A 23273-nucleotide genomic window follows, 5' to 3' on the forward strand; every position below is an offset into this window, starting at 1 on the left:
TGAAAATGCTTATTGAAAAATTGTTACTTTATTTCAAATTATATAGGGTAATTAATATGTTACAAGAAAGAATACTGTTCACTGCCAGACTTTATAGATTGTTAGGTAATGTATATATTGAGAACCTTTTTTGATTACGTCCCTGTGGGATATCATAGGACTTTCCAGAACTGGCATCTGTAAAGTACATGGGAAGTTGTCATGGAATACGAGGAAGCTTCTTCAGTGTACCACATCTGTTATTCCATTGAGAGCTTGCTTTTGGTTGTTTTCTCCAGGTTAAAAAAAGCTTTAAAGGTGGTATTAGATATTGATGTATCATTATTCAGCTTGAAGACTTAATGCATTAATTTGGGGTGATTTCTGTCATCTCTGCATCTCGTCATTAGTCGTTCTTACAACCTCAATTCTCCATTTTCTTATCAAAAGCCTCTTTGCATTGGCAACTAAATGGATAGCACATAATAGTGCTATTTAGTCTATTCAAACAATTCAATCTGGAAACAAAGAACTCTGACTTTAAAGGAAGAAATGTGTTACAATTTTTATTTTATCCTTTCTTTTTGTTCTCTCATACATTTGCCATTATCCTTTTTCAGTCTCAGGGACATTCACTTTCTCTAAAAATTTGACTCTTCAAGGGAAACCAGGCTTCCATTCATACTTCAAAGCAATCTTGAAGTTCTAACAAAATCAGTTTCTGACACTTTCAAAATTCACGAATATTTGCTTCATTTTAGGTTTTAAATATCTTTTCCAGCCATTTTGGTTTGTGTACTTTATAACACTTGTAATCCAAAGAGTGTTAGCAAAACCGAAAGAAGGATAGAAGGATGGTTAATTAAATTAAGTGTATACTGAGAGCTCCCTGGAGAGTGATGTTCCACTTTCTGGCAACTCTGGAGGTTTCAAATCTTGTTGCTGCCTTCCTTTGCTTTGAGGAGAGAACAAAACCATTAAAACATCTTTGCAAAATAAGATGTGTTGAAACACTTGTTAATGGAATACTACTTTAAATTCTTTCCCTTGAAATGACCAGAGAGTTTGTCCCAAAACTTTCCAGGGAAAGCCATATACCTCCTTGAAATATTTTATCCTTAAAACAATATGTAGCTTCTAACGTAATTCAATTTTGTTGAGAGTGTTCTAACAACATCGAATTCTAATTCCATGTGCTGCTTACTTTTCAGGGACTTTTATATGGCTTTTAAATTACTTCATATGTTACCACTCACAATTTTGACTACTCTTTTTGCAGTTGCTTGTTGCAAATTAACTGACAGCAACCAAACCAAGCAATTAACACATTCCCACTGCAAAATATCTAGGATACACATGGAATTTGTGGGATAGGAGGGCCCAGAAATGTTGCTAAAATAACAGTCAGTGGTTTTAGATGATAAAGGACTGTCTATAGGTATTGGTTGTTTTTTCTTTCTCCCCCTCTTTGCTTTCTCTTTCTTTCATTTTCTGCACTTTTTCCTTTCAGGTGGAGATGTGTTTTAGGAATGATAAGTAAGGTGTGACAGGGTCCGCGTGCTCTGCAGTGAAGTGTTAAGGATACTGTGCCACTGTAGGATACTGTGTCAAGGACATTCTTTGTCAAGGACACTGGGCCAATTTTCATTTTCAGTTATTTTACTTTTCAGTTAAAACTCTTCTAACTAATGGCCCTTTCTGAAATTAATGGCATATTTTTCAGACAGTATCTGCTTCTAGTAGATAAGGTCTGATGTTTATAGTTAACACCAAGGAATGGCATGCAGAGAGGCTCTTGCTTATACTTACTGCTGTAACAACCAAGGCCAGCTAACTTTGTTAATGCACCAACTTGGAGGGTCGGAGGCAGAAGAGTGTAGCAGGGTTGCACCTGTGGGGAAGAGGAGCGGACAGGGCAGGTGACCCAAAACTGACCATCAGGGTATTCCATCCCATCTGCATAATACGCAGTATAAAACCTGAGGGATCAAAGGGGTCAAGCTTTTCTTCAATGGCCAACATCTGAGGAGCCAGCCTAAATCTTGACAGAGTTAATTGGTGCCCAACGTGGGGTCCTGATTGAAGACAAGCCTTTGAACAATCTCTTGCTCAATTTGTTCAAAGGCTTGTTGCTCAAAGTTTAGGCTGGACTGGCCACTAAACAAATGACAGATGCTCTCTATTAACCCCTCTCCCTTCCCAGAATGGGAATGGGAGAGAGACTTATGGGTTGGGGAAAAAACCTAAACAGCTATAATGAAATAGTAACAATAAAAAGACAGTAAAATTAATAGGAAAATAATGAAATATATACATATATACAAAATGAATATCAAACTTGGCAAACAAGTTCTCATCAGCAACAGATGAGAACTGGATTCAAGAACCGGATTCAGGAATGCATGGATTGGGTTCAAAGACAGAAGAATGGACAGAGTTGTACTTGGATGCCGGCCATTGAAGAGAGAGACTGACCCTTTGATCCCTCAGCTTTTATACTGCGCATGATACAGATGGGATGGAATAGCCTGATGGTCAGTTTTGGGTCACCTGTCCTGTCCATTCCTTCCCACAGGTGTGTATTTGCCACCATGCAAAATATGGTTTATGTAACAATCAGGCCTTCACAAGACAAGGAATATCTTTCCACAAATATAAAGTACTTCAAATTGATGGGTTTTTGTTGTCTATTGTACGAGCTCCTTGGAAACAAGGAATTTTTTGTTATAGCTGATATCAGGTTCTTTTGTGGGAAGAAATAAATGGTTTCTTAATGATTTCTGAAAGCCGAACTGTGGTTATAATATGTCTTGCAGCTCAGCCCAAACAGAGAAGAGAAAGCAAGAGAAGGCTTTTGTCAAGAGAAAGAAAACCTTGGTTGTACTTTTGCTGTTCAATAAGAGATGTTCATGGTAGCTGTATTTTCTGTGAATTTTTCTTTTCTATCTTTTTATCTGAAGTTCCTAGATCACTGTTTAAACTGCAGTTCAGGATAAGATAAGCAAATATTAATTTTATTTGTCATTTGAGCTTGCAAGAAGTGGGGTGAGTGTTAATAACTGACTTGCTATGAAAGATGTTCCAAGCTTCTGCAAGGCTGAGGGACTGATAAATGAAATACATCTCTCTGAAATTCAAAGGACTTTATGTGGACAGAAGTGTGAAACAGGATTAAGCAAGAAGTAGTAGATCGAACGCAAATCTTTTTGGCAAAATGTATATACCACTTAAATAGATCTCATGATTATAAAGTTGGTTAATTCTGCTGGTTTTCTTTTAAATGTTATCATTAACTCCCTTCTGAGTTGTGTCCCCCTGCGTAGGAAGATTCAACCCTTAAAATCTACAGTAGAGTAAAATTGTTCGATTCTTACTTTTATAAAAAATAATTTCATTTTTTTCCACAGTGATTTTAGATACCAGGATCCTATCGTCTTCTCCCAATATGGGGTATGCATACTAACGGTTTTGCTACAAAACACGCATTGTTGCCCAGTCCTCTCCATTGTATTAATTAGACAGGACTTTGTTAATGTTGACTGTGCCTGATGATTGCATTGTCTTTTAAATGTCTTTGAATAACATTATTGCCCACATGATTGCATAAATCTATGGACACTTCCCAGAGTTCTGTGGATTCTCGGTTCTGTAGGATTCTGTATACTAGATTTAGTTGTACTGGTACAACTAGAACTCTTTGCTAGCAGTTCCAGTTGTGCCCACAGATTTCCAGCTAGAGTATCAGAAGAGACTTGAATCTGTCAATCTGTCCTTGGTAAAAGCTGCAGTAACCAAGTTCCAACATATGCCATATCTTAGGAGCATAAAATGTCAATCAAGGGCAGCCAGTCTGTTGAAAAATCTTTGCAGATAGTATTGTGCATGGGCCAGCAGTGGTTTGCATAGGTGCTTTTGCATCTATTGGCATTTATTTTTTTTTCCCCCTTATCCTCAGGATTCCTCCACTGGAGAGCTTGACTAATTTTATAGTCATTCCAGCAGTGTGGCTACAGCAGCCACTACTAATATATGACAATCTGGATGGTTTGGGAGATATATATATATATAGAGAGATATAGATATAGATATACATGAAGTAGTTTTTAGAAAATGGATTCTAAATTATTTTTCTCCTACTTCATTAAAGGTATTTCTGAAGCTACTGCAGGATTCAGAGAAGATGCCTTATGTTCCACCGTCATCACACCTGGACCATACAAATGGTGCTGAATCAGCCTGTAAGTAGAAAACTTGGTACCTTCTGAAGCAGCCAGATTTATAAAGATCACAATCACAAAGATAAACGTGCACAAAATTCCCAAAGTCAAGGAATGCACAAGTAAATGGAGAATACTGCCGGCTACCACCTGGTAATTCTTATTTTGTGCATGTGACATGATCTACTTTTTTAAAAGTCTACTGTGATTCACCTCTGTATTACTTCATAGCCATCTTCCCACCCTTCTACTATGTGTACACATGCACACAAGCATTCTCTCAATGCATCGGCATTAATGTACTACTTCCTACCAGTCTCCGGCAACTAATTACTGTCTTTGACTCCTACTGACAATGGATAAACGTTGCTGACATATACCACAGATATAAAATCTGTAAGCTATTAGAAAGGGGTATTCATCTCCATCCAAGTGCAAATAAATAAATAAATAGCTGTTGCCCCTCATAGTAAAAGATCATTTGTCCTCTAAAGTGGCACGTTCTTTCATGTTCCCTTACATGTTTGTTTGTTTTAAAACAAATTCCTTTGTGCTTTCTATTTTCCTGCCATGCAAGCCTGGGAGGAGGTCCTTGCTAACATTTCTGAAACCTTAGGAACCTTGTTCTCTCTTAGAGAGAGAAACTCTTAGAAGCCACTAATGTGGTATCTTGCAAAAAGCAAGACTCAAGTTCTCTAATGGCAGTGCCCACCAGGCTCATCAATATTTTCTTATTCTTCCTGGGATTCTCATGCTTCTACACGTACCACGTTTCTTGGGCAACCTGGTCTAGTGAGGTGTCCCTGCCTATGGCAGGGGGGTTGGAACTCGATGATCTCCAAGGTGCCTTCCAACCTAAACCATTCTATGATTCTATGATTTATATCTAGATTACAATCTTCTTCGATTAGTTGTCAAACATTTTGTTCTATATGCAGTACTTTTTGTTTTGTTTCTATAGAACACAAACACAGAAAGGTCCTGGTCTGTGACTGAAGACCTGCATTGTTACAGTAATGGAAATAATAATTTTGAACATAGCTTGTGTTATTTGTTAAGATAAATTCAGGTAGATCTGCCAGTAAGGAGTAATCAATCAGTGCCAAGAATTGTGGCCTAAGATGAGACCTTCTGTCACAAAGTGCAAAGTTGACTGGATGATTTTTTCCAGAACGTCTTTTTGCTAGACCATTTCAGTCCCTGTTGAGTCAGTAAAGATGTAACTATAGAGCAAAATACCCTCACTACGTAAATAAAATATCCACTCCTGTGAGTGGTGAGAACAAGATGTCTATTCAAAATACAGCTTTGAATGTCCCTTTATTTTATAACAATCAGCTGTGTATTTCTTCAAGGCTCAGCTAGGATATCCGAAACAATTTCAAATCAAGACAGTCTGTCTTCTCCACATTGCATTTTCATTAAAGAGTAAGATTTAGAGTACCTAAAGTAATGAAAACAGAGTATACTGTACCTAACAAGTTGATATCTTTTACCATCCACATTTCAGAACACATAACTTAGTATTTGTTCAAGTTATTACATTAATAAAGAATCTAGTAATCTGAGACTGTAATTTTCAGTCTGATAAATTATAGCAAGAAAATGTGATGATAATGCCATTTCTTTGGGGATGAGAGTACTGGAAAATTGTCGTTTGTTGCAGATGACTGTCATTCATCATTAAGGACAGTTGTGAAGTGTAGGCATAAGGGATCTGGGAAATGGTCATGAAAGGTATCCATCATTGTCAAAGCTAACTAGAATACTCCATGGGCAATAGCTTGACCTGTATAATTTTGTCTTTGAAAGCAGATTCAAAGGCAGTCAAACTTTCTGTTATCAAAGTAGTCAAATGAATTTTCAAAACCCCCTAGAGCAAACATCTGGGTTATTGAGAAGATCACAGGATGCTGCTATTTGATTTGTAAAAGAATTTGGATTAGAGAGCTGCTTTGACAAAGCATGGATATGAGCACAAGCAGGGGTATTGGCTATCCTTTACTGGTGCTGAGCCCTTGAAGCATCAGGATTGTGTAGACATCAAAATTTTGTCTCTTGTCTCCCAGAATGCAGTGTAGTGTAGATGTGTAGTGGAGCAGTGTGCATGTCCCTTCTTAAATGAAACTGCAAAAAATAAGTACATGATTTAGGCTAATGACCAGTGCCAAAACAAGCAAGAGACACCAGTTCGGCAAAATATGACAGTATTTGACGGAAGTCAGAGACCTGACAATTTCTAGTTATGTTTTACATTGTCTTATTTTACTGGGTCTGGCTGAAATGGAGTTAATTTTCTTCCTAGTGGTCCTAATGGTGCCGTGTTTTGGATTTGTGACTAAAACAGTGTTGATAACACACTAGTGTTTTGGCTGCTGCTGAGAATTACTTGTAGTGTCAAGGCTTTCTCTTTTTTCCCATTCTGTCCCCGCTCCCTGCTGTGAGTAGGCTGAGGGTGAGCAAGAAGCTGGGAGGGGATGTGACATGGGCAGCTGAGCCAAATTGACCAGGGAGTTATTCAATGCCATATAGTGTCATACTTAGCAATAAAAACTGAGGAGAGGTTCTCTGTGGGGGAGGTAACCATTGCTACCAGACAGGCTGAGCATGAGTCTCCTTGTGGGAGGTGGTGAGTGATTGCCTTTGCATCGCTTGTCTTTTTATCGGTTTATTTTTTCTTTCTTTTTCCTTCACTTCTTAAACTGTCTTTATCTTGACCCACAAGTTTTCTCATTTTCTCTCTTCCTTTCCTCTCCCCCATCCTGCTGGAGGAGGGGGAGTGTGACCGAGCAGTTGTGTGGTTCTTAGCTACTGGTGAGGGTCAATGCACCACAATAACATAAAATAAACTCAGAATTATATTACCCTTTCTAAATGCAAATATTAGTGGTAAGTAACAGTCCATTAATTACATTAATTGTAACACTTTTAATATTGGTAACTTTAAAGATACAAAGCACACTGTCTAATTTCTATGGGTTTAAGTTTTCTATGTGGAAGGTTTGCTCGTAATTTTGCGTTTTATTCCAATGAAAAAAGCTTGGAATAAAACTCACCTTTTGGTAAGAACAGTTAAGATTTTCTTTTTAAGTCAGGGAATGCCTATGTGTGCAGGCATAACACATGCATATATTATAATACAGACGTTTATAATTATTTTCTTCACAGCTGGGGCACACGATTGATGGTTATTGTTTTGTAGATGTATACAGATTATGCCAAAAAAAGGTTAGACTGAGCTTGCAATGGCTGCATGACAAAATCATTGGAGCCAAATAGCCTTGAGAAAATGGAGAAACCAACTCTATGGAGTCTAATGAAATGATCATAAACTACAGCAGGAAGTATACATACAAAAATAATCTGGAGAGCTAAGAGCAAGTCTAAGAGGTGACTATCTAACCATGGATAAATAACAAAATGTTCTGAGCATATGCAAAAAAAGGCAATAGGCTACAGAGTGGGTGCATTGGATCATTAAGGGACCAATACTGCAGAATTAAGATATTCAGATATCTTGCTGAAGAGCCAAATGAATTAATTTTGTAACATTCTACATCTTAGAAACTTTTGGGAGATATCAACATTGGATCTATTCTCTTCTGGCAGTAAAATACAGTTGGAACCTGAGATATAGTCAAACCAAACAGTAGAAAATTCAAAATGGATAAAATTAAGTTTTTCACACGGTGATACATATAATTTGAAATTCATTGCCGTAAAATGTTATGGAGACTAAGATTGTGGTAGTATGTTTAAAAAAGCCAAAGAGCAGTTATTAGTGTATATATAATGTGAATAGCTATAGTTACAGAAGTGCTATTAAAGCTTATGTCTTGAAGTTCTTCGATAAGTTAGCCAATGAAAGTGTTGACGTGGAAGCAAGTATATGCATAACTATGTTTTATGGTTTCTTAAACCTTTCTCTGAAGCAGCTGGTGTTAGCCATTTTGAAATATACTGGGCAAAATGTTACGTTGTTCCTATTAGGATTTAAGAGATCAACAATATACAGTACATAAAATGAAGATCTGAAAGGTAATTTTGTTAAGAAATTGTAGCTGCCAAAAAGTAGTCATCAATAGCAAAACATCAAACTGAAGAGCTTTCAGTGAATTTTCATTGGGTTTCAACTCTGCCTTTTGATTATTTTCATAAGTGGTACTGAAGTAAATATAACCTTATGAAAAATAACAAAAAGTGTGACTACTGCAAGGAATTGGTAGAATGGTAATGAGTCAGACCAAGCCTAAAGAATGAGTTAGATCACTTGAAAAGCTGAATCTATTCTACATAAAGTGTGTTTCAATTAAGCCAAATGCTGGGCAAATCTATGTAATGGGGAGTAATATTCTGGAAAACACTGGCTTTGAAAGTTACCTACTAATCCTGGTGAAAAAACGTTTTAAGACAGTGTGGCTAAGTTCATTTATGTTTCAATTTAATGTACGAATTGATGTGAAGAGGTCATTTTGACTATCAGAACAAAATTGATGAGACTGATTCTACAACTTTTGTGTCCATGTTTTTAAATCTGAATGTCTTTAAGGAAAAGTTGAGAATTTGGAAAGGGAACAGAGAAGAATTAATATTGGTGGTTGGAGGTGAAGTCCTTGCAAAGGCACCATCATGGCTCAGCTCACAGTTTATCAAAAAGTAGATAGAGAAGTGGTTTGCTTAAAAAGACCAGGTTTATTTAATGTGTAGAGAACACTGTCTATTAAAGAATAGTTCTAAATTTTCTAGGGTCAGAAGTGGAAGAAATAAGTGAAATAGATATCTGGAAGCTAAAGGCAGGCACTTCTCCTACAGGTTAATTAACACCTGGAGTTAGTCTACCCAGGGAGGTATATTCCCTCTCCTGTTGCATTTAGCACAAGGTTGGGGCCTTTGCAGAAAATATGCAACAGCGAAAGGTGTTATTGATTTCTGCACGTGGGTAACAGAGTGGAATTTGATGTCTGTTGATAGGTGATCAAGTGATTTCTCCTATTTGTAGAGAGGAGCTTTTAATTCACTATGACAAATTGAGTTCCCTGTAATTTCAAAATAAAGGTTGACAGAGCGTTTGCTATAATATGTTTGAAGTTATATCACAACATCAGTTTTTAAGTGGAACTCCCTTCTCTTATTTCCCTGTGAAATTCACTTAAAAGGATATAAGAATGACTTTAATGCTCCACCTTGCAAAATGTAGCTTGATTTCTGAGTAGAAAACTGGAAAATAAGTATTGGTGGCTCTGTTTAGAAGATGCAGCTGCTGACATGAAGACTAATATTAAAATTTTCAGATTTTTGCCAACTCCTGATAAGAAGATACAGCATACATTTCAGTCTTCTGGAAGTCTAATATTATAGATGACACTACCACTTAAATGCAGTACTAGATCCTGAAAAAGAAGTATCAAAATAGCTAGTTTAAAAATCTTGGATACATTATATTTTCTTTCAGATTTTTTATTGTTTTAATTAGTTTCTTGCAGGAAATCTTGTGATTCTAGCATCTGTTGAAAACTTAATTTCACCTCTTCCAATTATTTAGCTTTATACTCCTCAACCCTGAATCTTGCTTTCTTTTCCTTTTGCCACCTTTTCGGGATTGTCTGAAGCATAGAATGAGGATGGAGCATCTTTATAATGTTATCTATTATTAGTCACAAAAAGATACCCAATCTCAAAAATAAGATCATCTAGCTTGTTTAAGGTTTACATAAATTTGTTTTCTTAGTAAGTACATAACAGTAACTCCTTCTATCCTGAAAGTAAATGGTCTTTGAGGGACTCTACTTTCTCCTCTCATCTAAGCATGTTCCTTGTACTTGCTGCCTGGTCCTCTTCCACTTTTCATCCACAGTGTGGACACTTTGGGCTTTTTGTTAGATGGGCTCAGACATCAGATGGCTATTAGAAAAACAACTGAAGACAGCTATTTTCTAGTAAAGGGAGGTACTCTTGCTGTGCCAAGAAGCTGATCCACTTCCTGTTCTCCGCCTCCTTGTCATCATGTTCATCTCCTAACTGCTGGCAAATGAAAGAAGTGAACCGTGCCTGTCTGTCTCACAGGGGCCTTTTGTTCCCTTCAGCTCTAGTGAAAAAATACAGTAAAGCACCTGCCAAAAAGGGGGCTCAATTGAAAAAAGACAATAGTTTTCTGCAACTGCTGGAGCACCAGAGAACAAAACAATAACCCTTTCTGAAATTTCTATTTTGAAAATGATATTAATTGTTCATGAATGCATTCTGTTGATGGAATTGATTTGGTTCCGTGAAAGGACACCCCTGTGACTTAGTAGCTGCTTTCCTTCGCTATGTAATTTGGAATTTTTGCTTGTTCTTAAAATGTACGAATCTCATTTAGACTGAAAGATATGCTTGAAGACGTGTTGTACTATAGATGTAGATGCAGACTTCAGATTGCAGTCTGAAGTTTACTGAGCATTTCCAGTTTCTAACTAAATAAAAAAAAATGAGGAAAGTTGTTACATCACTCCATCCTGTGGTAGAACAGACGATGCCTTTTCTATCCTGCCTAGAAGAAACAGAATAATCAGAGAGACTTTTTTTTGAAGTTGTAGGTCACTAGAACTGATATGCATGTAACTTTTGAAGGTGATGACTATCTATTGAATTTCTACATATCTCAAATGCCTTCTAAACAGAAAATTGTATTTGATATTAACATCTCCCAGCTCTTTCTGTCTGATGTGGATGTATGAGAATATTTTGAAACTGCTCTTTCCAACAACCCGCTGTCTTGTCTTCATAATAATTTAGATTGTTTGTCATGTTACTTATTAGTAGAGCTTGTTTCAGAAATTAAATAGCTTGGAAGCTCATCCACTATGCTTAAGCATTTCCTGGAGCTGAAGGACAAAACATACAGATAGTTGTGGGTGCACTAGGAATGCTTTATTTGTCCAAAGGTAATTCTTATGTGAAACATAAAATGTGAACTCCCTTAAGATCTTGAAAACCAAGTGGTCAAATCACCTCAGCTGTGTATGTCTTATGTCTTGCCTATAAGCCCTTCTTTGATTTCGTCTTGACAGTATATTTCTTCATACAGGCTCTGATTTCCCTCAGACTTGCTGGTGCTCCCTTCTGTCTCTTGTTCTCCAGCCTCTCCTTTGCACTCCAGGACTTCCTGTTGTTTTCTTTTAGTTCCTGTATTTTGTTGAGGCTATTAAAACAGCTGCAGACATGGAAAAGTTATTGACAGCCTTTATGATCTTTCATGGTATTTTTAAAATCCTGTCTTTTAATGAAATATTCAGGAGTCTTGTTCTCCACTCTGTAGGACTGCTTGTCTTCCATTTCATGTCTTAATGATTCCTATCCCTAAGTAATTCTTGCCAAAATAAAAAAGGAATAAAGAAAAGAATATTAAAGAAGTAGAACTCTTCCTCAGAGGATAAATGAGATCTGGCAGGCAGTATTCCTGTGTTCACTTTGAGAATGGCCTGATTGCACTTTTTGGAGGTATTCCACTTTTTTCAGATTTGCAACATCTTCAAAATTCTGTTTTCAGTATATGGATTATGTGATCATCTGTTATCTGAAAAGCAACTGAAAGTTAAATAGCAATGGGTTGCCTGGTGTAATACTAATGTGGCTTTTGCTGTAGTAATATTGTCTTCCCAGCTTAAATAGTGAAATCCTTTTTGGCTAATGCTTTTTCTGTTCCTCAATAGAGTTTTCCAAAGATAGCATTTACTTCTTACATTCAAGATGAACTGATTATTTCTCTCCCTCAAAATAAGGGGTGTATGTGTTGGAGGAAATTGTCACTGTTATATAATTAATACAAAGTCACACATACACTGTCAGAAAATATTTGTTGTTCATAGCTAGTCTTTAGGGTTTATATCTAAGTAAATTCTGGTGGTTCCTTGCCTTGCTTTAGCTTACAGATGGAGCATATATTTTATAGATATTTTTTTCCAAGGGTGCCTGTGTGTGTATACATTTAGATATTTTCATAGATGAAGATAGTGTATGTGTATGTACACACATGCACACAAATATTTTAAAACACATCTTTGTTTTATTAATGCTGTTGCACCAGCAAATACAGGTACTTTAACTTGAACTATGTAAGTAATTTAATGTAAATGGTCAATTTTTTGAAGACATGTTTATTAAGACTAAGTATACTTTCTTTTCATTTTGAAATGGAACGTTGCTTAGGGAAAGGGCTCCATGAAGTCCTTTTAACATCTTGCTTCATCTAATGAGTAAATACTATACATATGTAGAAGGTGTGGTACATGTCTTAGTTGTGCTAGCCAGGCTGTGTTTTAGGTTGGTACTTCCACATGAAACTAGATTTTCATGTGTCCAGTACCTTCTCAAAAGGATCTTCTTTGGTGAAATTGTAGTCTTTGCTCTGTCACTAAAACATTTCTATTGTGTTACAAAAGCCCACAAAGACATTATCAATAATCCCGTTTCTGTTTTCTTGATACTAGCAACATTCTGTAGAGCTACAAGCTTTTCATTTCTCAAAGCTAAAAAAAAACTATTTTAGGAGTCACAGGGACAACATCCAAAGTAGATTCAGTATGAATGGCAGTATGCCAAGCAGACAGCACTAAGGACTGCACTTCTTTTTGTTAACTCTTTATGCAATAAACTTATATAGATGACAAGGTGACACCTTAATTAGATTTCTATATTGCACAGTTGCCAGTTAATTCCCATTTGAAATATGCAAGTGGGACTTTCTGATATGTAGACCCGATGTTGGACTTTTGTATAGGTGGAAATTTTTACCCATAAAATTTTTTCTATCTGTCTCGATCTATTTTTGCAGTTTATCTAGGTTACCATATTCATTGGAGGCTTTAGAAAAAATGGAACAGTTGGTTCTGTTAATCAAGATCCTTGTAGCTGTTAATACCACTATTTATGACATACCAGAATGCCTGAGGAAAGAGATTATTCATCAAATACATTTTTCAATTGTTTGCGATAGCTGTGGGTCTGAATAAAACATGCCTTCTGCAGAACTCAGTCATCTTTCCAATTGTTTCCCTGCACAAACTCTGATATGATTTTATTGTTAATAGAATAATTCCAGTAGAGATAGTGTCTAAAAATATTCTTGATTATGGAAGTTGCAATATTTTAGACCAAGTACTTTGTTCATATCAAGCTAATACTTGCACACATTGTAAAAGTGGCTAAGAATGTCCTTGTCTATCAGGGTGAAATCTGGGCCTGCCTGAAGAGGTTTGCTCCTCTGACAACAAACTCATTTGTTGTCTGAGTTTTCTCTGAGCAATTCCAGGAGGCTTGTTCCAGAGTGCTTTATACAGTGCCTTCAAAGGCCACTCACTGCAAACCAAGCAGCTGCATAAAAAAGTCATCTGCAGTACAAAACTGGACAGCTGCAATTGAAAAGTCCCCATTCTGGGAAGCAAGTTACCAGCGGGAAGTACTTGGGAACACCTGGTTTGAATATATAGTTCCTTCGACCCTTGCTACACTTAATCTGTCTAGTTTGAAAATGCTGAAGATATTTAGCATTAAGTCTCACACAATGTTAAGTGCTGTGGTAGAGGGAACATTCAGACTGTATTGCTGTCCTGTTCTTTCACCAAACCTTCACCAAACACAGCGAATGTACTGTGGGTTGCAGCCCTATTGTCTACATTGGACTCAGTCTTGAAATGTTGTAACCTGAGTCTATGGGTTGCATTCAGTGGTTTGAATTCTAATAGCTTTCTGAGTACTGATTTACACTTCTATGAATAAAAGGAACCCATCTCAAAAAGTGTGCTGCTTGTTGTAATGAGAGGGTATATCCTAGTGCGGAAGATGTATCTGATGGATGTTTGCCTGTGCATGTACAAATGTATTCTTTCTCTCTGCCAAGTCTGAGATGTGCGTGTATGTTTATATATATACACAGACACATATATATAAGAAATCAGTTGTCAATTCTGACAGACTGTACTTCTCTGCTTTTGTGCTTTTGAAGGCTGCAGACAGAAGGTGCAAATAAGCTTCCATTTTGTAATTACCATTCTGTGCCTGTTTTTCAACTGTTCCTCCTCTTGTCCCCTCCTCCACGTGGCAATTCGTTGCAGGTGCATCACTGCAGGGGAGATAATACTACAATAAAAGCATATCTATTTGGAAAATTATCATCTCCTGGAAATTGAAATTATCATGTTTGTTAATGTTGCAAGTTAATCATGAAGAAACTCACAATCAGAGAATTAGGGCTCCCAAAATTACAGTAATTTTCCTTTTCAGGGCATGATAGGATTGTCTCCACCTGGCTGAATATTTGCCTTTTATTTGTTTCCAAAGAATATGCCCATCTCATCATGATGAAGGTGCTTTTGCCACGGTAGAGTTTGCCACACAAAGCTAAAAAATACTTGGTGCTTAATTCCAGCTTCTTTTTCAGTATGGTTTAGGCTGGCAGCAACCCCAACTAAAATGTAGAGAAGAGAGATAAATCAAGGCAAAGTGGAAGAAAACATGGAAATGTAACAACAGAGACTGTATTAGGCCATGAAAGTCACAGCTGTAGAAATAAATGAAACTCTATATTTATGAATTATGGGAACAGTGCGCTCAGCAATGTGTCCTTCTCTTCTGTCAGGACCAGACTAGTTTAGATGGCTGTTCATCAAATCAGCTTGCCTGTCAGTGTAACAACACTTTTTGGTTCCCTTTGGTGTCTGTAGGGTAATGGATAGGAAGGCAGCACCATTGTTTCCCATTTCCTTATGCTTGTCCACTATTTGTGTGCTTCTGGCTAGAGAAGGGAAGAAAACTGACTATTTTGTACTAGAAAATTAATTCCCTTCATTGGAAGTTATGACAGTGTTTTTATAACCAGAGTAGGTGCTTGTACCGTTCACTAAAAGTGTTACATTCCAAAATAAATATATACTTAGTTGAGTTTGTGTCATAGCTACACGCCTACCCATTTTCATACTAGTGAAAACAAGTGGTGTTTTGACATCAGCTAACACACCATCAGCAAGTTGGGTGTTGTTTTTTTCCTAGCTGTTGAGGTGGCTATTATTGTTTATTATACTAGCAGTGGTACCTTGGAAACCCAATCTAAAGTCAAGCCCTGTTGTTCCAGACACCCTACGGACGAATAGTAAGGCTAAAAAAAACCCAGATTCTAACTACCTTTGACTGCTTGCGGTCTAGTTTTAAAACTGAATGCAATGAGTAGATAAAACAGACAAATAGGTTTGGGAAAGTAAGATTATAAAACATGTCCATAAATTAAAAGCAGAGGTCTCAGTTCACTGGATATCTACATACCATATTTACTTGCTAAATGCCATTCAGGTGCTTTTGCTACCCAAAATTTACTCTTAAAATAGAGAGTGGTTGTGATGCACATCTGTTCTAAATTCTTATCTATTACCACACATGAGTTGGTGTTGCATGGTGTGACATTTATACTTTTAGAGGATATTCTGTTATTTTGATATGAGTGATCAGAAAGCCTAATGGATTTTTGCAGTGGTATGAGACTGGGTATTCTTGCATTAAATAAAAGGTTAAAACAGTGACGAAATGCTATGTGTATTTCAGTATTAGTTATATGTGAATTCAAGAGGCTGGCTTACCTTCTTTGTGTCTTGTATGGGCATTACAGATACATAAATTAATACTTCATATGATAGAATTATAATATCTATTATACATAGTCGTGGATGTCTGTGAAGATGTAAAGGAAGGGAAAATTGGGAACTAATTTTTTAGGTTTTATCTAATTTATATAATTGTTAAGAAATATTTGGCTTGCATTCAATGGTACTCACCTATTTGTATAATACAGGTAATATATTCGAACTTTGAAAAAAACACAAGGTCTTGAATTTAAAGGATGATATTCATAATGCGGATGTGTCTATGGTATGCCTGGAAAGAATAAGTAAACATCTTGAGTTGGATTCTTTCTTACACTAAAAATCTCTAAAAATCTGACTATTTTGTAGAACTTCGTAGCAGCATACTCTGATGCTGGACTGCTGTAGGAAGAGGTAGAGTCAGATGGACTCTGTTCAAGTTCACTTAGTAATCTGTACAAAAGTTGAACAGGTTAGGGGGCAGGAATCAATCTTTTTGGGGTAGTCATTTACTGCAGAGATGTCTGCAGGATTGAAGCTGTGGTTCCATGTTCTCACCTCTAACTGCTTAGCCTATGTCAGCAAAGGCAATATATCCATTTAATGAGCTGTTGAGAATCTAGAGAATGTATTCGATTGTTTGTTATTTTGGTAACTATGTAGTCTATGTATTCTATTCAGTTGGGTTATTCAGTACCCAAAAATTAGTCCTGGTTTTAATTATTTCTCAGTTTACTCATTAGCCATCCCAAAGCTCTCCCATGCAAGGCAGGGTTAAGGTGTATCAGTGTGCGAGAGTAGTGGAGTATTTTAGATTGGTGCTTAAAATGTCTCTATCGGTCATATTTTGTGTAAAACCATGACTGGAAAATTCCTCGTTTTAAGTGTTCCTCCTCTCCCAACAACAACAAAAAAGATTGCATCTCATTTATTTGTTAACGAATTGATATGCTCTGTGTTGCACTATAGATTTTTCAGATTATGTCATAGTGTTTTGTGAAAAACTAAAATAAAAGAATGGGAAGGAAGGGGACAAAAACCTGCTATACCTCTGTCTTGTCTGTACCTTTTCTCTGGTGGATACTAGCAATGTACTTTCCATTGCCATTTAGCTACGTGCCTTATTTGAGTCTGTACAATGTGTTTACCACCTGCAAGAAAACTAAATGAAAACCCTGGATGCAAACAGTGATGTCCAGGATCAAATGTTCTTGCTTGGATGCACCTCTCTCACTGGTTGGATAACAATGTAGGCAGAAACAGTAAAGAAAATTATTTTATGGATGAAAGCTTGTTGTCCTCTAGCTCCTGCATGTTTTACGCTTTTTATTCTACACAAAAGCACTTTATGTGGCTGTGTCTTCCATTTAGCCAGTGAAAGTCAGATGTGTATATCTTCTTCAACCAGTTGAGAGAGAGTACTGTAAAGTGTTCCTGCCTCTAAAGATTTAGGTACAATGGTGCCCTACCAGTTCTTCAACCTCTAACGCATTGCTGTGGGTAGATCATAGCTACTGTGTTTAGGCCTGACTTCAGAATTTATTTCTTCTTAATAGAGGGTGGGTAATTTGAATGAAGTTTGCCCCATTCTTTTCCTAAGCTTTTTGCCTAAAAATTAACTTTTGTTCATACCCATTTCTCTGGGAAATGTAAAAATAAGGAGCTTAAAGGGCCTACTTTACAAGTTTGCTGGTAGATTTCCTAGGGACAGTTTCTTGGGTTCTGGGGTTTGTGTGTTGGGTTTTTTGGTGAGAGTATTCAGTAAATTTTTCTGGTTATGTTGTTTCTTTCTTGATTTTTCAATAGGAATCAGTTACATACTTCAAGCTGTCATTTCAGGGCTAAAATGCTGAACACATTGAATCTTGAACGATAAGAATGTCTTAGATAAAGGAAGGAAATCCTCTGATCAGTCAACTGTCTGGCTTGAGGAAAAGGACTTAGGAGATCTGGTTTGTGAAGGGAATTCTCCACAAGGTTGTGGAGTGACAGAAACCAATGCTTTGACTTTAAAATATGTTTATTTTACTGATGAACTCTACAGTTACCTAGATCTCTATTATTCTGTCTCAAAGATCTTCAGGCCAATGCAGAATCCCATCCTGGCATCTGGGGCCCAGAATGAAAAGCTGAATTTTTCATTAAAAAAAACCCTTCTCCCTGAAAAAAAAGTCACTTAATTGGATTAGGCAGTATGTATGGGGAAGGGAGGAGGAACTGTACGTTTTGCCAAAGCTTTGCTTTTCTGGACAGGAAATTTTTAAGATGGAAACAATGTGAATCAACTTTTTAGAAGAAACATTCACGATGTTTAAAATGAAAAACACTCTGGGGGAAAATGGGAGGATTTATATCTAAAAATGCCAGAAAATAATTTCTCTTGTGAAATTCCCCTCAAAATTTAGATTTTTATGGCCTGCTCTGTATGGAGACAGCTCATGACCCTATTATATATAAGCAAGTCCATCATAGTATGAAACACAGACTAGAGGCATTCCCTTTATACCTCCCTCCATCAAAGTGCCTTTTATTCAAATGCCCTACATGAAAATCAGTCCTCAAAATCCTCCCAGAAACAAAATCAATATTATATTTATTTTTATCATAAGTGAACAAATATGTAAGAAGGACATTTTTATACCTTCTAGTAGAATGCTGTGCACAGATTGGTGGGCTAGCAGTTTCTATGCCAGTATGGCACATGCTGAAATGCAGAATGAAGTCACATCACTAGCTCAGCCTAGAACTACTTGTTGGCACAGAGATTCTCATAAGCTAATGAATATATACTGCTTCCAAATGTAACCAGTTTCATGTGAACTAGCTCAACTGTTTTGGGAGGGTAATTCAGTTCCAGGATTATCTTCCTAAAATCTGGACCTCCTCTAAATTGCTTGTCTAAATGCCAAAATGACAGAAGCAGAATTTAAAACGTCTACTCCTGGCTGTTAACATAGCCATTACATAGCCCGTATTTTACTGTGCCATGAAAAAAGTTATAATTACATTATTTTCTAGAAGTGCAAAAAAGAGGAGAAAAAGACCATCTAATACCCATTTAGAGATTCTTCCAATTCTGCTCCTAATTCTAAAGCAGTCTATCGGTAAGGATTTTCAAAATCTTGGTTACCAAATTTTAGGACTTATGCTGTGTTTCCCTGTAGCTGGTATTTACTATATGAATTGTAAGGTGGCAAAAATCTTTTCCATAATACAAAGGAGAGTCTGGATGAATTGGAAAGTACAACTTAATTGTGAACATAATTGCACTTCTTCCAGATAATTGTAATCGTAATTCAAGCAAGACAGCTTCTAACAGTTGGGTCAGATTTTTAATTTTATGATCTAAATTATTAATGAGAATATTTCTATAAGCTTTCTGCATAAAAATTGACTTCATAACAGAGAGGTCAGATGGTCTTGTCTTCTAGCCTTTATGATTATCAGTGGTAATCAGAAACTGTTTTCCCATAAATGTGTGCTGCTTTTATTCATCCTGACATACATACCAAATATAGGTGGTGAATTACTTAAAAGCTTTATGAAGCAAAAATTAATTTTGTAGATTCTAGTTAAAAGAAAATTAAATTAGACTATGCATGTAAGATTGAGAAACATGAAGGGTTAAATGGGAAGTGTACATAGGAATATTATTTAGCTTTTCCTTTTTTTTTTTTTGGTGATTTATTACCTTGGGAATTTTGAAAGCCATATTGAGTCACTTATGGAAAGCCCAATGCAGGCTACTTTTCACTATGTGGCTGTGGTGAGACAAAATGGTATGATGCATAAAGAAGACAAGCAGATCAGTACAAGAACGCATAATGCTATTGTATAATCAGTAGTGTTTCTACATCCAATAGGCAGTCCTGTTTAATATAATGTATCTTGAGACTGATACAGCAGTAACATAAGGGGACCTGGGGCAAGTGGTGAGGGTGATTAGGACTATAAAGATTTTTATAAGAGGAGACTGAAAACTTGAGATTATTTATGCAAAAGTTATGTCGGAAACTTCTATAATCTGTCTCCTAAAGCAAGATTTAAGAGTATATCCTGTACCATCAAACAGAATAAATTCAAAACAGGTAAACAAGATTTTTGGTTTTACCTGAAACACAAAGGAATGACAGAATTCAAGGTCGCAAAGGCTGAAATTTAAGATGATTTAGAAAGACATTTCATACCTTTCTCAATGAGAATTTTAAATAATAACCGTATTCTTTTTCTAGAAAAAACAGATAATTTTGAAAAGAAGAAGAAATGACTGAGGAAAACATATATTTTTAATATAGTGGTTTATTGCCTATTCTTGTGATGTATCTTGGCTGGCTAGTATTAGAAATATTGAGCAATAGTCCGGATATTCAACAACATGGACAATTATTTTTATTCAGAAAAGGCTGCTTAGAGTGGTCTCAATATATAGAAGGGAAGGTAGTAAGAGACAAATCACAAGGGATCGTAAAACATAGTATGTCTTTGAGCACTACAATAAACAGGCTATTCAGTCTTGCTATAGTACAAATACCTGTGGTAGTAAATCTACCGGACACTGCTATGCTATAAGGAAGAAAAGAGGCTGAAGTATGTGCAGTCTGGCAAAGCCACAAGAGAAGCTGGTAATAGCCTGCACATGCCTAGAAGGCATTAGGGTCTAAAAGAGAGGGAAAGTGATTGGTGTGATTCACAAGTTTCTAACAAAGAACAATAAAATGAAATTAAGGGAGAGTCTATCAGGAAAATGTCTGATTGGTGAGATGTTAATAAGCTGTGGACACCCACCCATGGGAATGTGAGTGAGGGCCCATGAGATGGGATTATGAAAACTGCATTGGCTAACACATTAGCAAATATGATCTGTCCCATATGAGCAAAGAAATGGAAGGAATGCTTTTATGAGAATCCAGCTCTAGCATCTATGAAGCTCTGTTACATACTCTGAAGACATCCCATTGAAATCCCTGTGGAGAAGTTGCCACTCATTTCAGTCATGGTAGATCAAGACCTTAATGCTAATACAGGCCATGTTTGTCATAGTCATTTGTCTAGGAGCAAACGTGGCAATGCAGAAGGAATGATTGTACCAGTGCAAAGACCATGGGAAAATCGGTATGCAGTACTCCTTTAGCTGTGTGCAAGAGATAATGCGTCAGCTGAATATCTGTTTTCCCATACAGGAAGAGTTAATTAGTTATACTGGGGGCATTATACTGTTCCATCCAGGACACCTTTGTAGGTTTATGTAGTTTTGTTTTTTCTATCAAAACGACTATTATGTTCTATATTTGAAAATGAAGCACATGAAAACTTAATTTGATTTTCCTTGTTCCCTAAGAGAGCTTTTTTTGTCTAACTCGGATGTTTCACTTACAGGGTCCTCAAGTGTTCGTGGACCCCGTCTCATTCTCACGCAGATTTTTGCCCTTCTCGTGAAGAGGTTTCAGCACACTAGGCGAGACTGGAGAGGAAGTCTGTCGAACGTGCTGCTGCCTGTCCTCTTTGTTGCACTGGCAATGGCCTTGTTTAGTGTGAAGCCACTGGCTATTGATTATCCTTCTCTGAAGCTGACACCAAGACTTTATGACAATGCAGAATCCTTCTTTAGGTACGTAAAAGGCTCATACATCATCATCAATATCCAGGGTTCTGGGACTTTTATCCTTGAGTTCTCATATTTTAAAGACTATTTGCATTCTAAGAATAATAATAGGTTACTTTTTACAATACCTGTTTATTTTTCAGATGTTTAGATTTGTATAGATTATTATGAAGGAGAGATAAAATTAGAAAAGCATTGTGCATAGGATTTCGTGGAGGAAAGGGCAAAGACTTTAGAGCAGTTTGAACTGTCTAATCTGTTTCAATACCATTCATTGCCATTTCAATGTAAATGCTTAATAAAAGTGTATTTAAACAAGCCTTTGCATGCTTTGTTTTAACCAATTGCTTAGGTCTGAAACCATTTTCTCAAAATAATTCTCAGATTTGAAAGTGTCACACAGTATTAACAAAGCCTGGTGCCCTTCTTACTCAACCTCTGGTTTCTATATGCTCAGCTTTGAAGCCAACTAGATTTACTTATTTACTTATAATGTACGGCATCTATAGCTCAGCTCTGAACTATTCTGTATGGAGTGCATATCACATACAGATCGCTTTATCTACTGGACAAATATCTAGATATCTTTATAAAGGTAACATGATGCTGGTTGAATTTATAAATGAAACATAAAAACACTTAAACTATGCTAACTGTTAGGAATGCATGTTTATAAAGTGAAAGATGGCCACGGGGAGATGTTGAGTTTTGTTTATCCATAATTGTATTGAATGTTCTTTACATGTTCACATATAGTTTTTAAAATGAGATAATTTTGCTGTTTTGGTATGTTTCCTATGCTTGGATTTTATAGTTCTTTAATTTCTTGGTAAACGTGTTGGATTTTGAGCCTGAAAGTTAATAGAACCAGACATATTAACGTGTTTGTGTTTGTTTTTCTGTCCTCATGTCCTCCTGGCCCACTTTGAAAAGCACTGAAGATGATAACCTAGGAAACCTTTCCCAGATTCTACTGAGAGATTTTTCTGATTGGGACCACACATGCATGCATTCAAAAGAAGGGTAACTGTGAATAAAGAAACTACTTCCTTAATTGTAAATTCAATATTTTTATCCCCATGAAATGTAGACTATCTTAAGCTTTTGTTGCAGCATGAGGTTAATGACAAATCTGTTCTGATGAAGGAGCTGGCATCCAGGTGAAGTGCATAAGTAGGTTTCATTGTTAAAGGTCTGATCTAAATCCCTTGAAAGTCAGTGACAGTTTTCTGATTAATTTCAGGACGATTTTGATCAAGTCTGGTGACCATATGATGAAGGTTAGACAATAATTACAATATTTGTTAGGAAGCATTCCAGATTTCTAAATTTAGGAATGCAGAGTTGTGACCGTGCTCTAGTTATCTTATTGCTGCAAGCACAAGGTATGCAGCTCATATGCTGTTTTACTTATATATTGTTAGTGAATCCACTTTGATACAAATGAGTAAAATTGATACAGGTTTAGGCACAGCTGCCACTGTGATAAAATGCAAAGAAAGTGTTCAAGGTGCCAGATTTGCTTGTCACTCTGTGGATTTCTTCTGTTAAGTAATGTATTCCTTTCATTTAATGGTTGTTCCTATTGTTATGTTTATTCCCATTAGAAAAAATAATCCGTGTTGGCAGATGCAATCTATGTCACCCCAGGATTCATGTGGATGTGTGACAGAGCAAGAGGTACATAATTTTGTATTTATTTATGTATGTAAAAATTAAATGTGTGTATATTACATCTAATATCTTGACTCTCCTTTTTGAAGGGCTAGAGAAAGGGGTGAGGAAATAAACCCTCAGAGCACTGGCTTTCTTATGATTGGAGATTTCCTTCTATTTCATCTAATGTTTGGGCTACATGGTCTGAAG

The 23273-nt window shown here is 36.6% G+C and overlaps 1 protein-coding gene across 1 annotated transcript in view; it reads left to right on the plus strand.

Annotated features, from left to right (window-relative positions):
* Positions 1-23273, plus strand: part of ABCA13 (ATP-binding cassette, sub-family A (ABC1), member 13) — a 207582-nt gene that overhangs the window by 112189 nt on the left and 72120 nt on the right. The window contains exons 42-45 of the mRNA XM_009883803.1: positions 4127-4217; positions 21182-21413; positions 22341-22430; positions 23015-23072. Of these exons, the coding sequence (XP_009882105.1) occupies positions 4127-4217; positions 21182-21413; positions 22341-22430; positions 23015-23072 (471 nt within the window). The remainder of the gene's footprint in view (positions 1-4126; positions 4218-21181; positions 21414-22340; positions 22431-23014; positions 23073-23273) is intronic.

Source organism: Charadrius vociferus, unplaced genomic scaffold (genome assembly GCF_000708025.1).
Source record: "Charadrius vociferus isolate BGI_N301 unplaced genomic scaffold, ASM70802v2 scaffold103, whole genome shotgun sequence".
Taxonomy (NCBI): Eukaryota; Metazoa; Chordata; class Aves; order Charadriiformes; family Charadriidae; genus Charadrius; species Charadrius vociferus.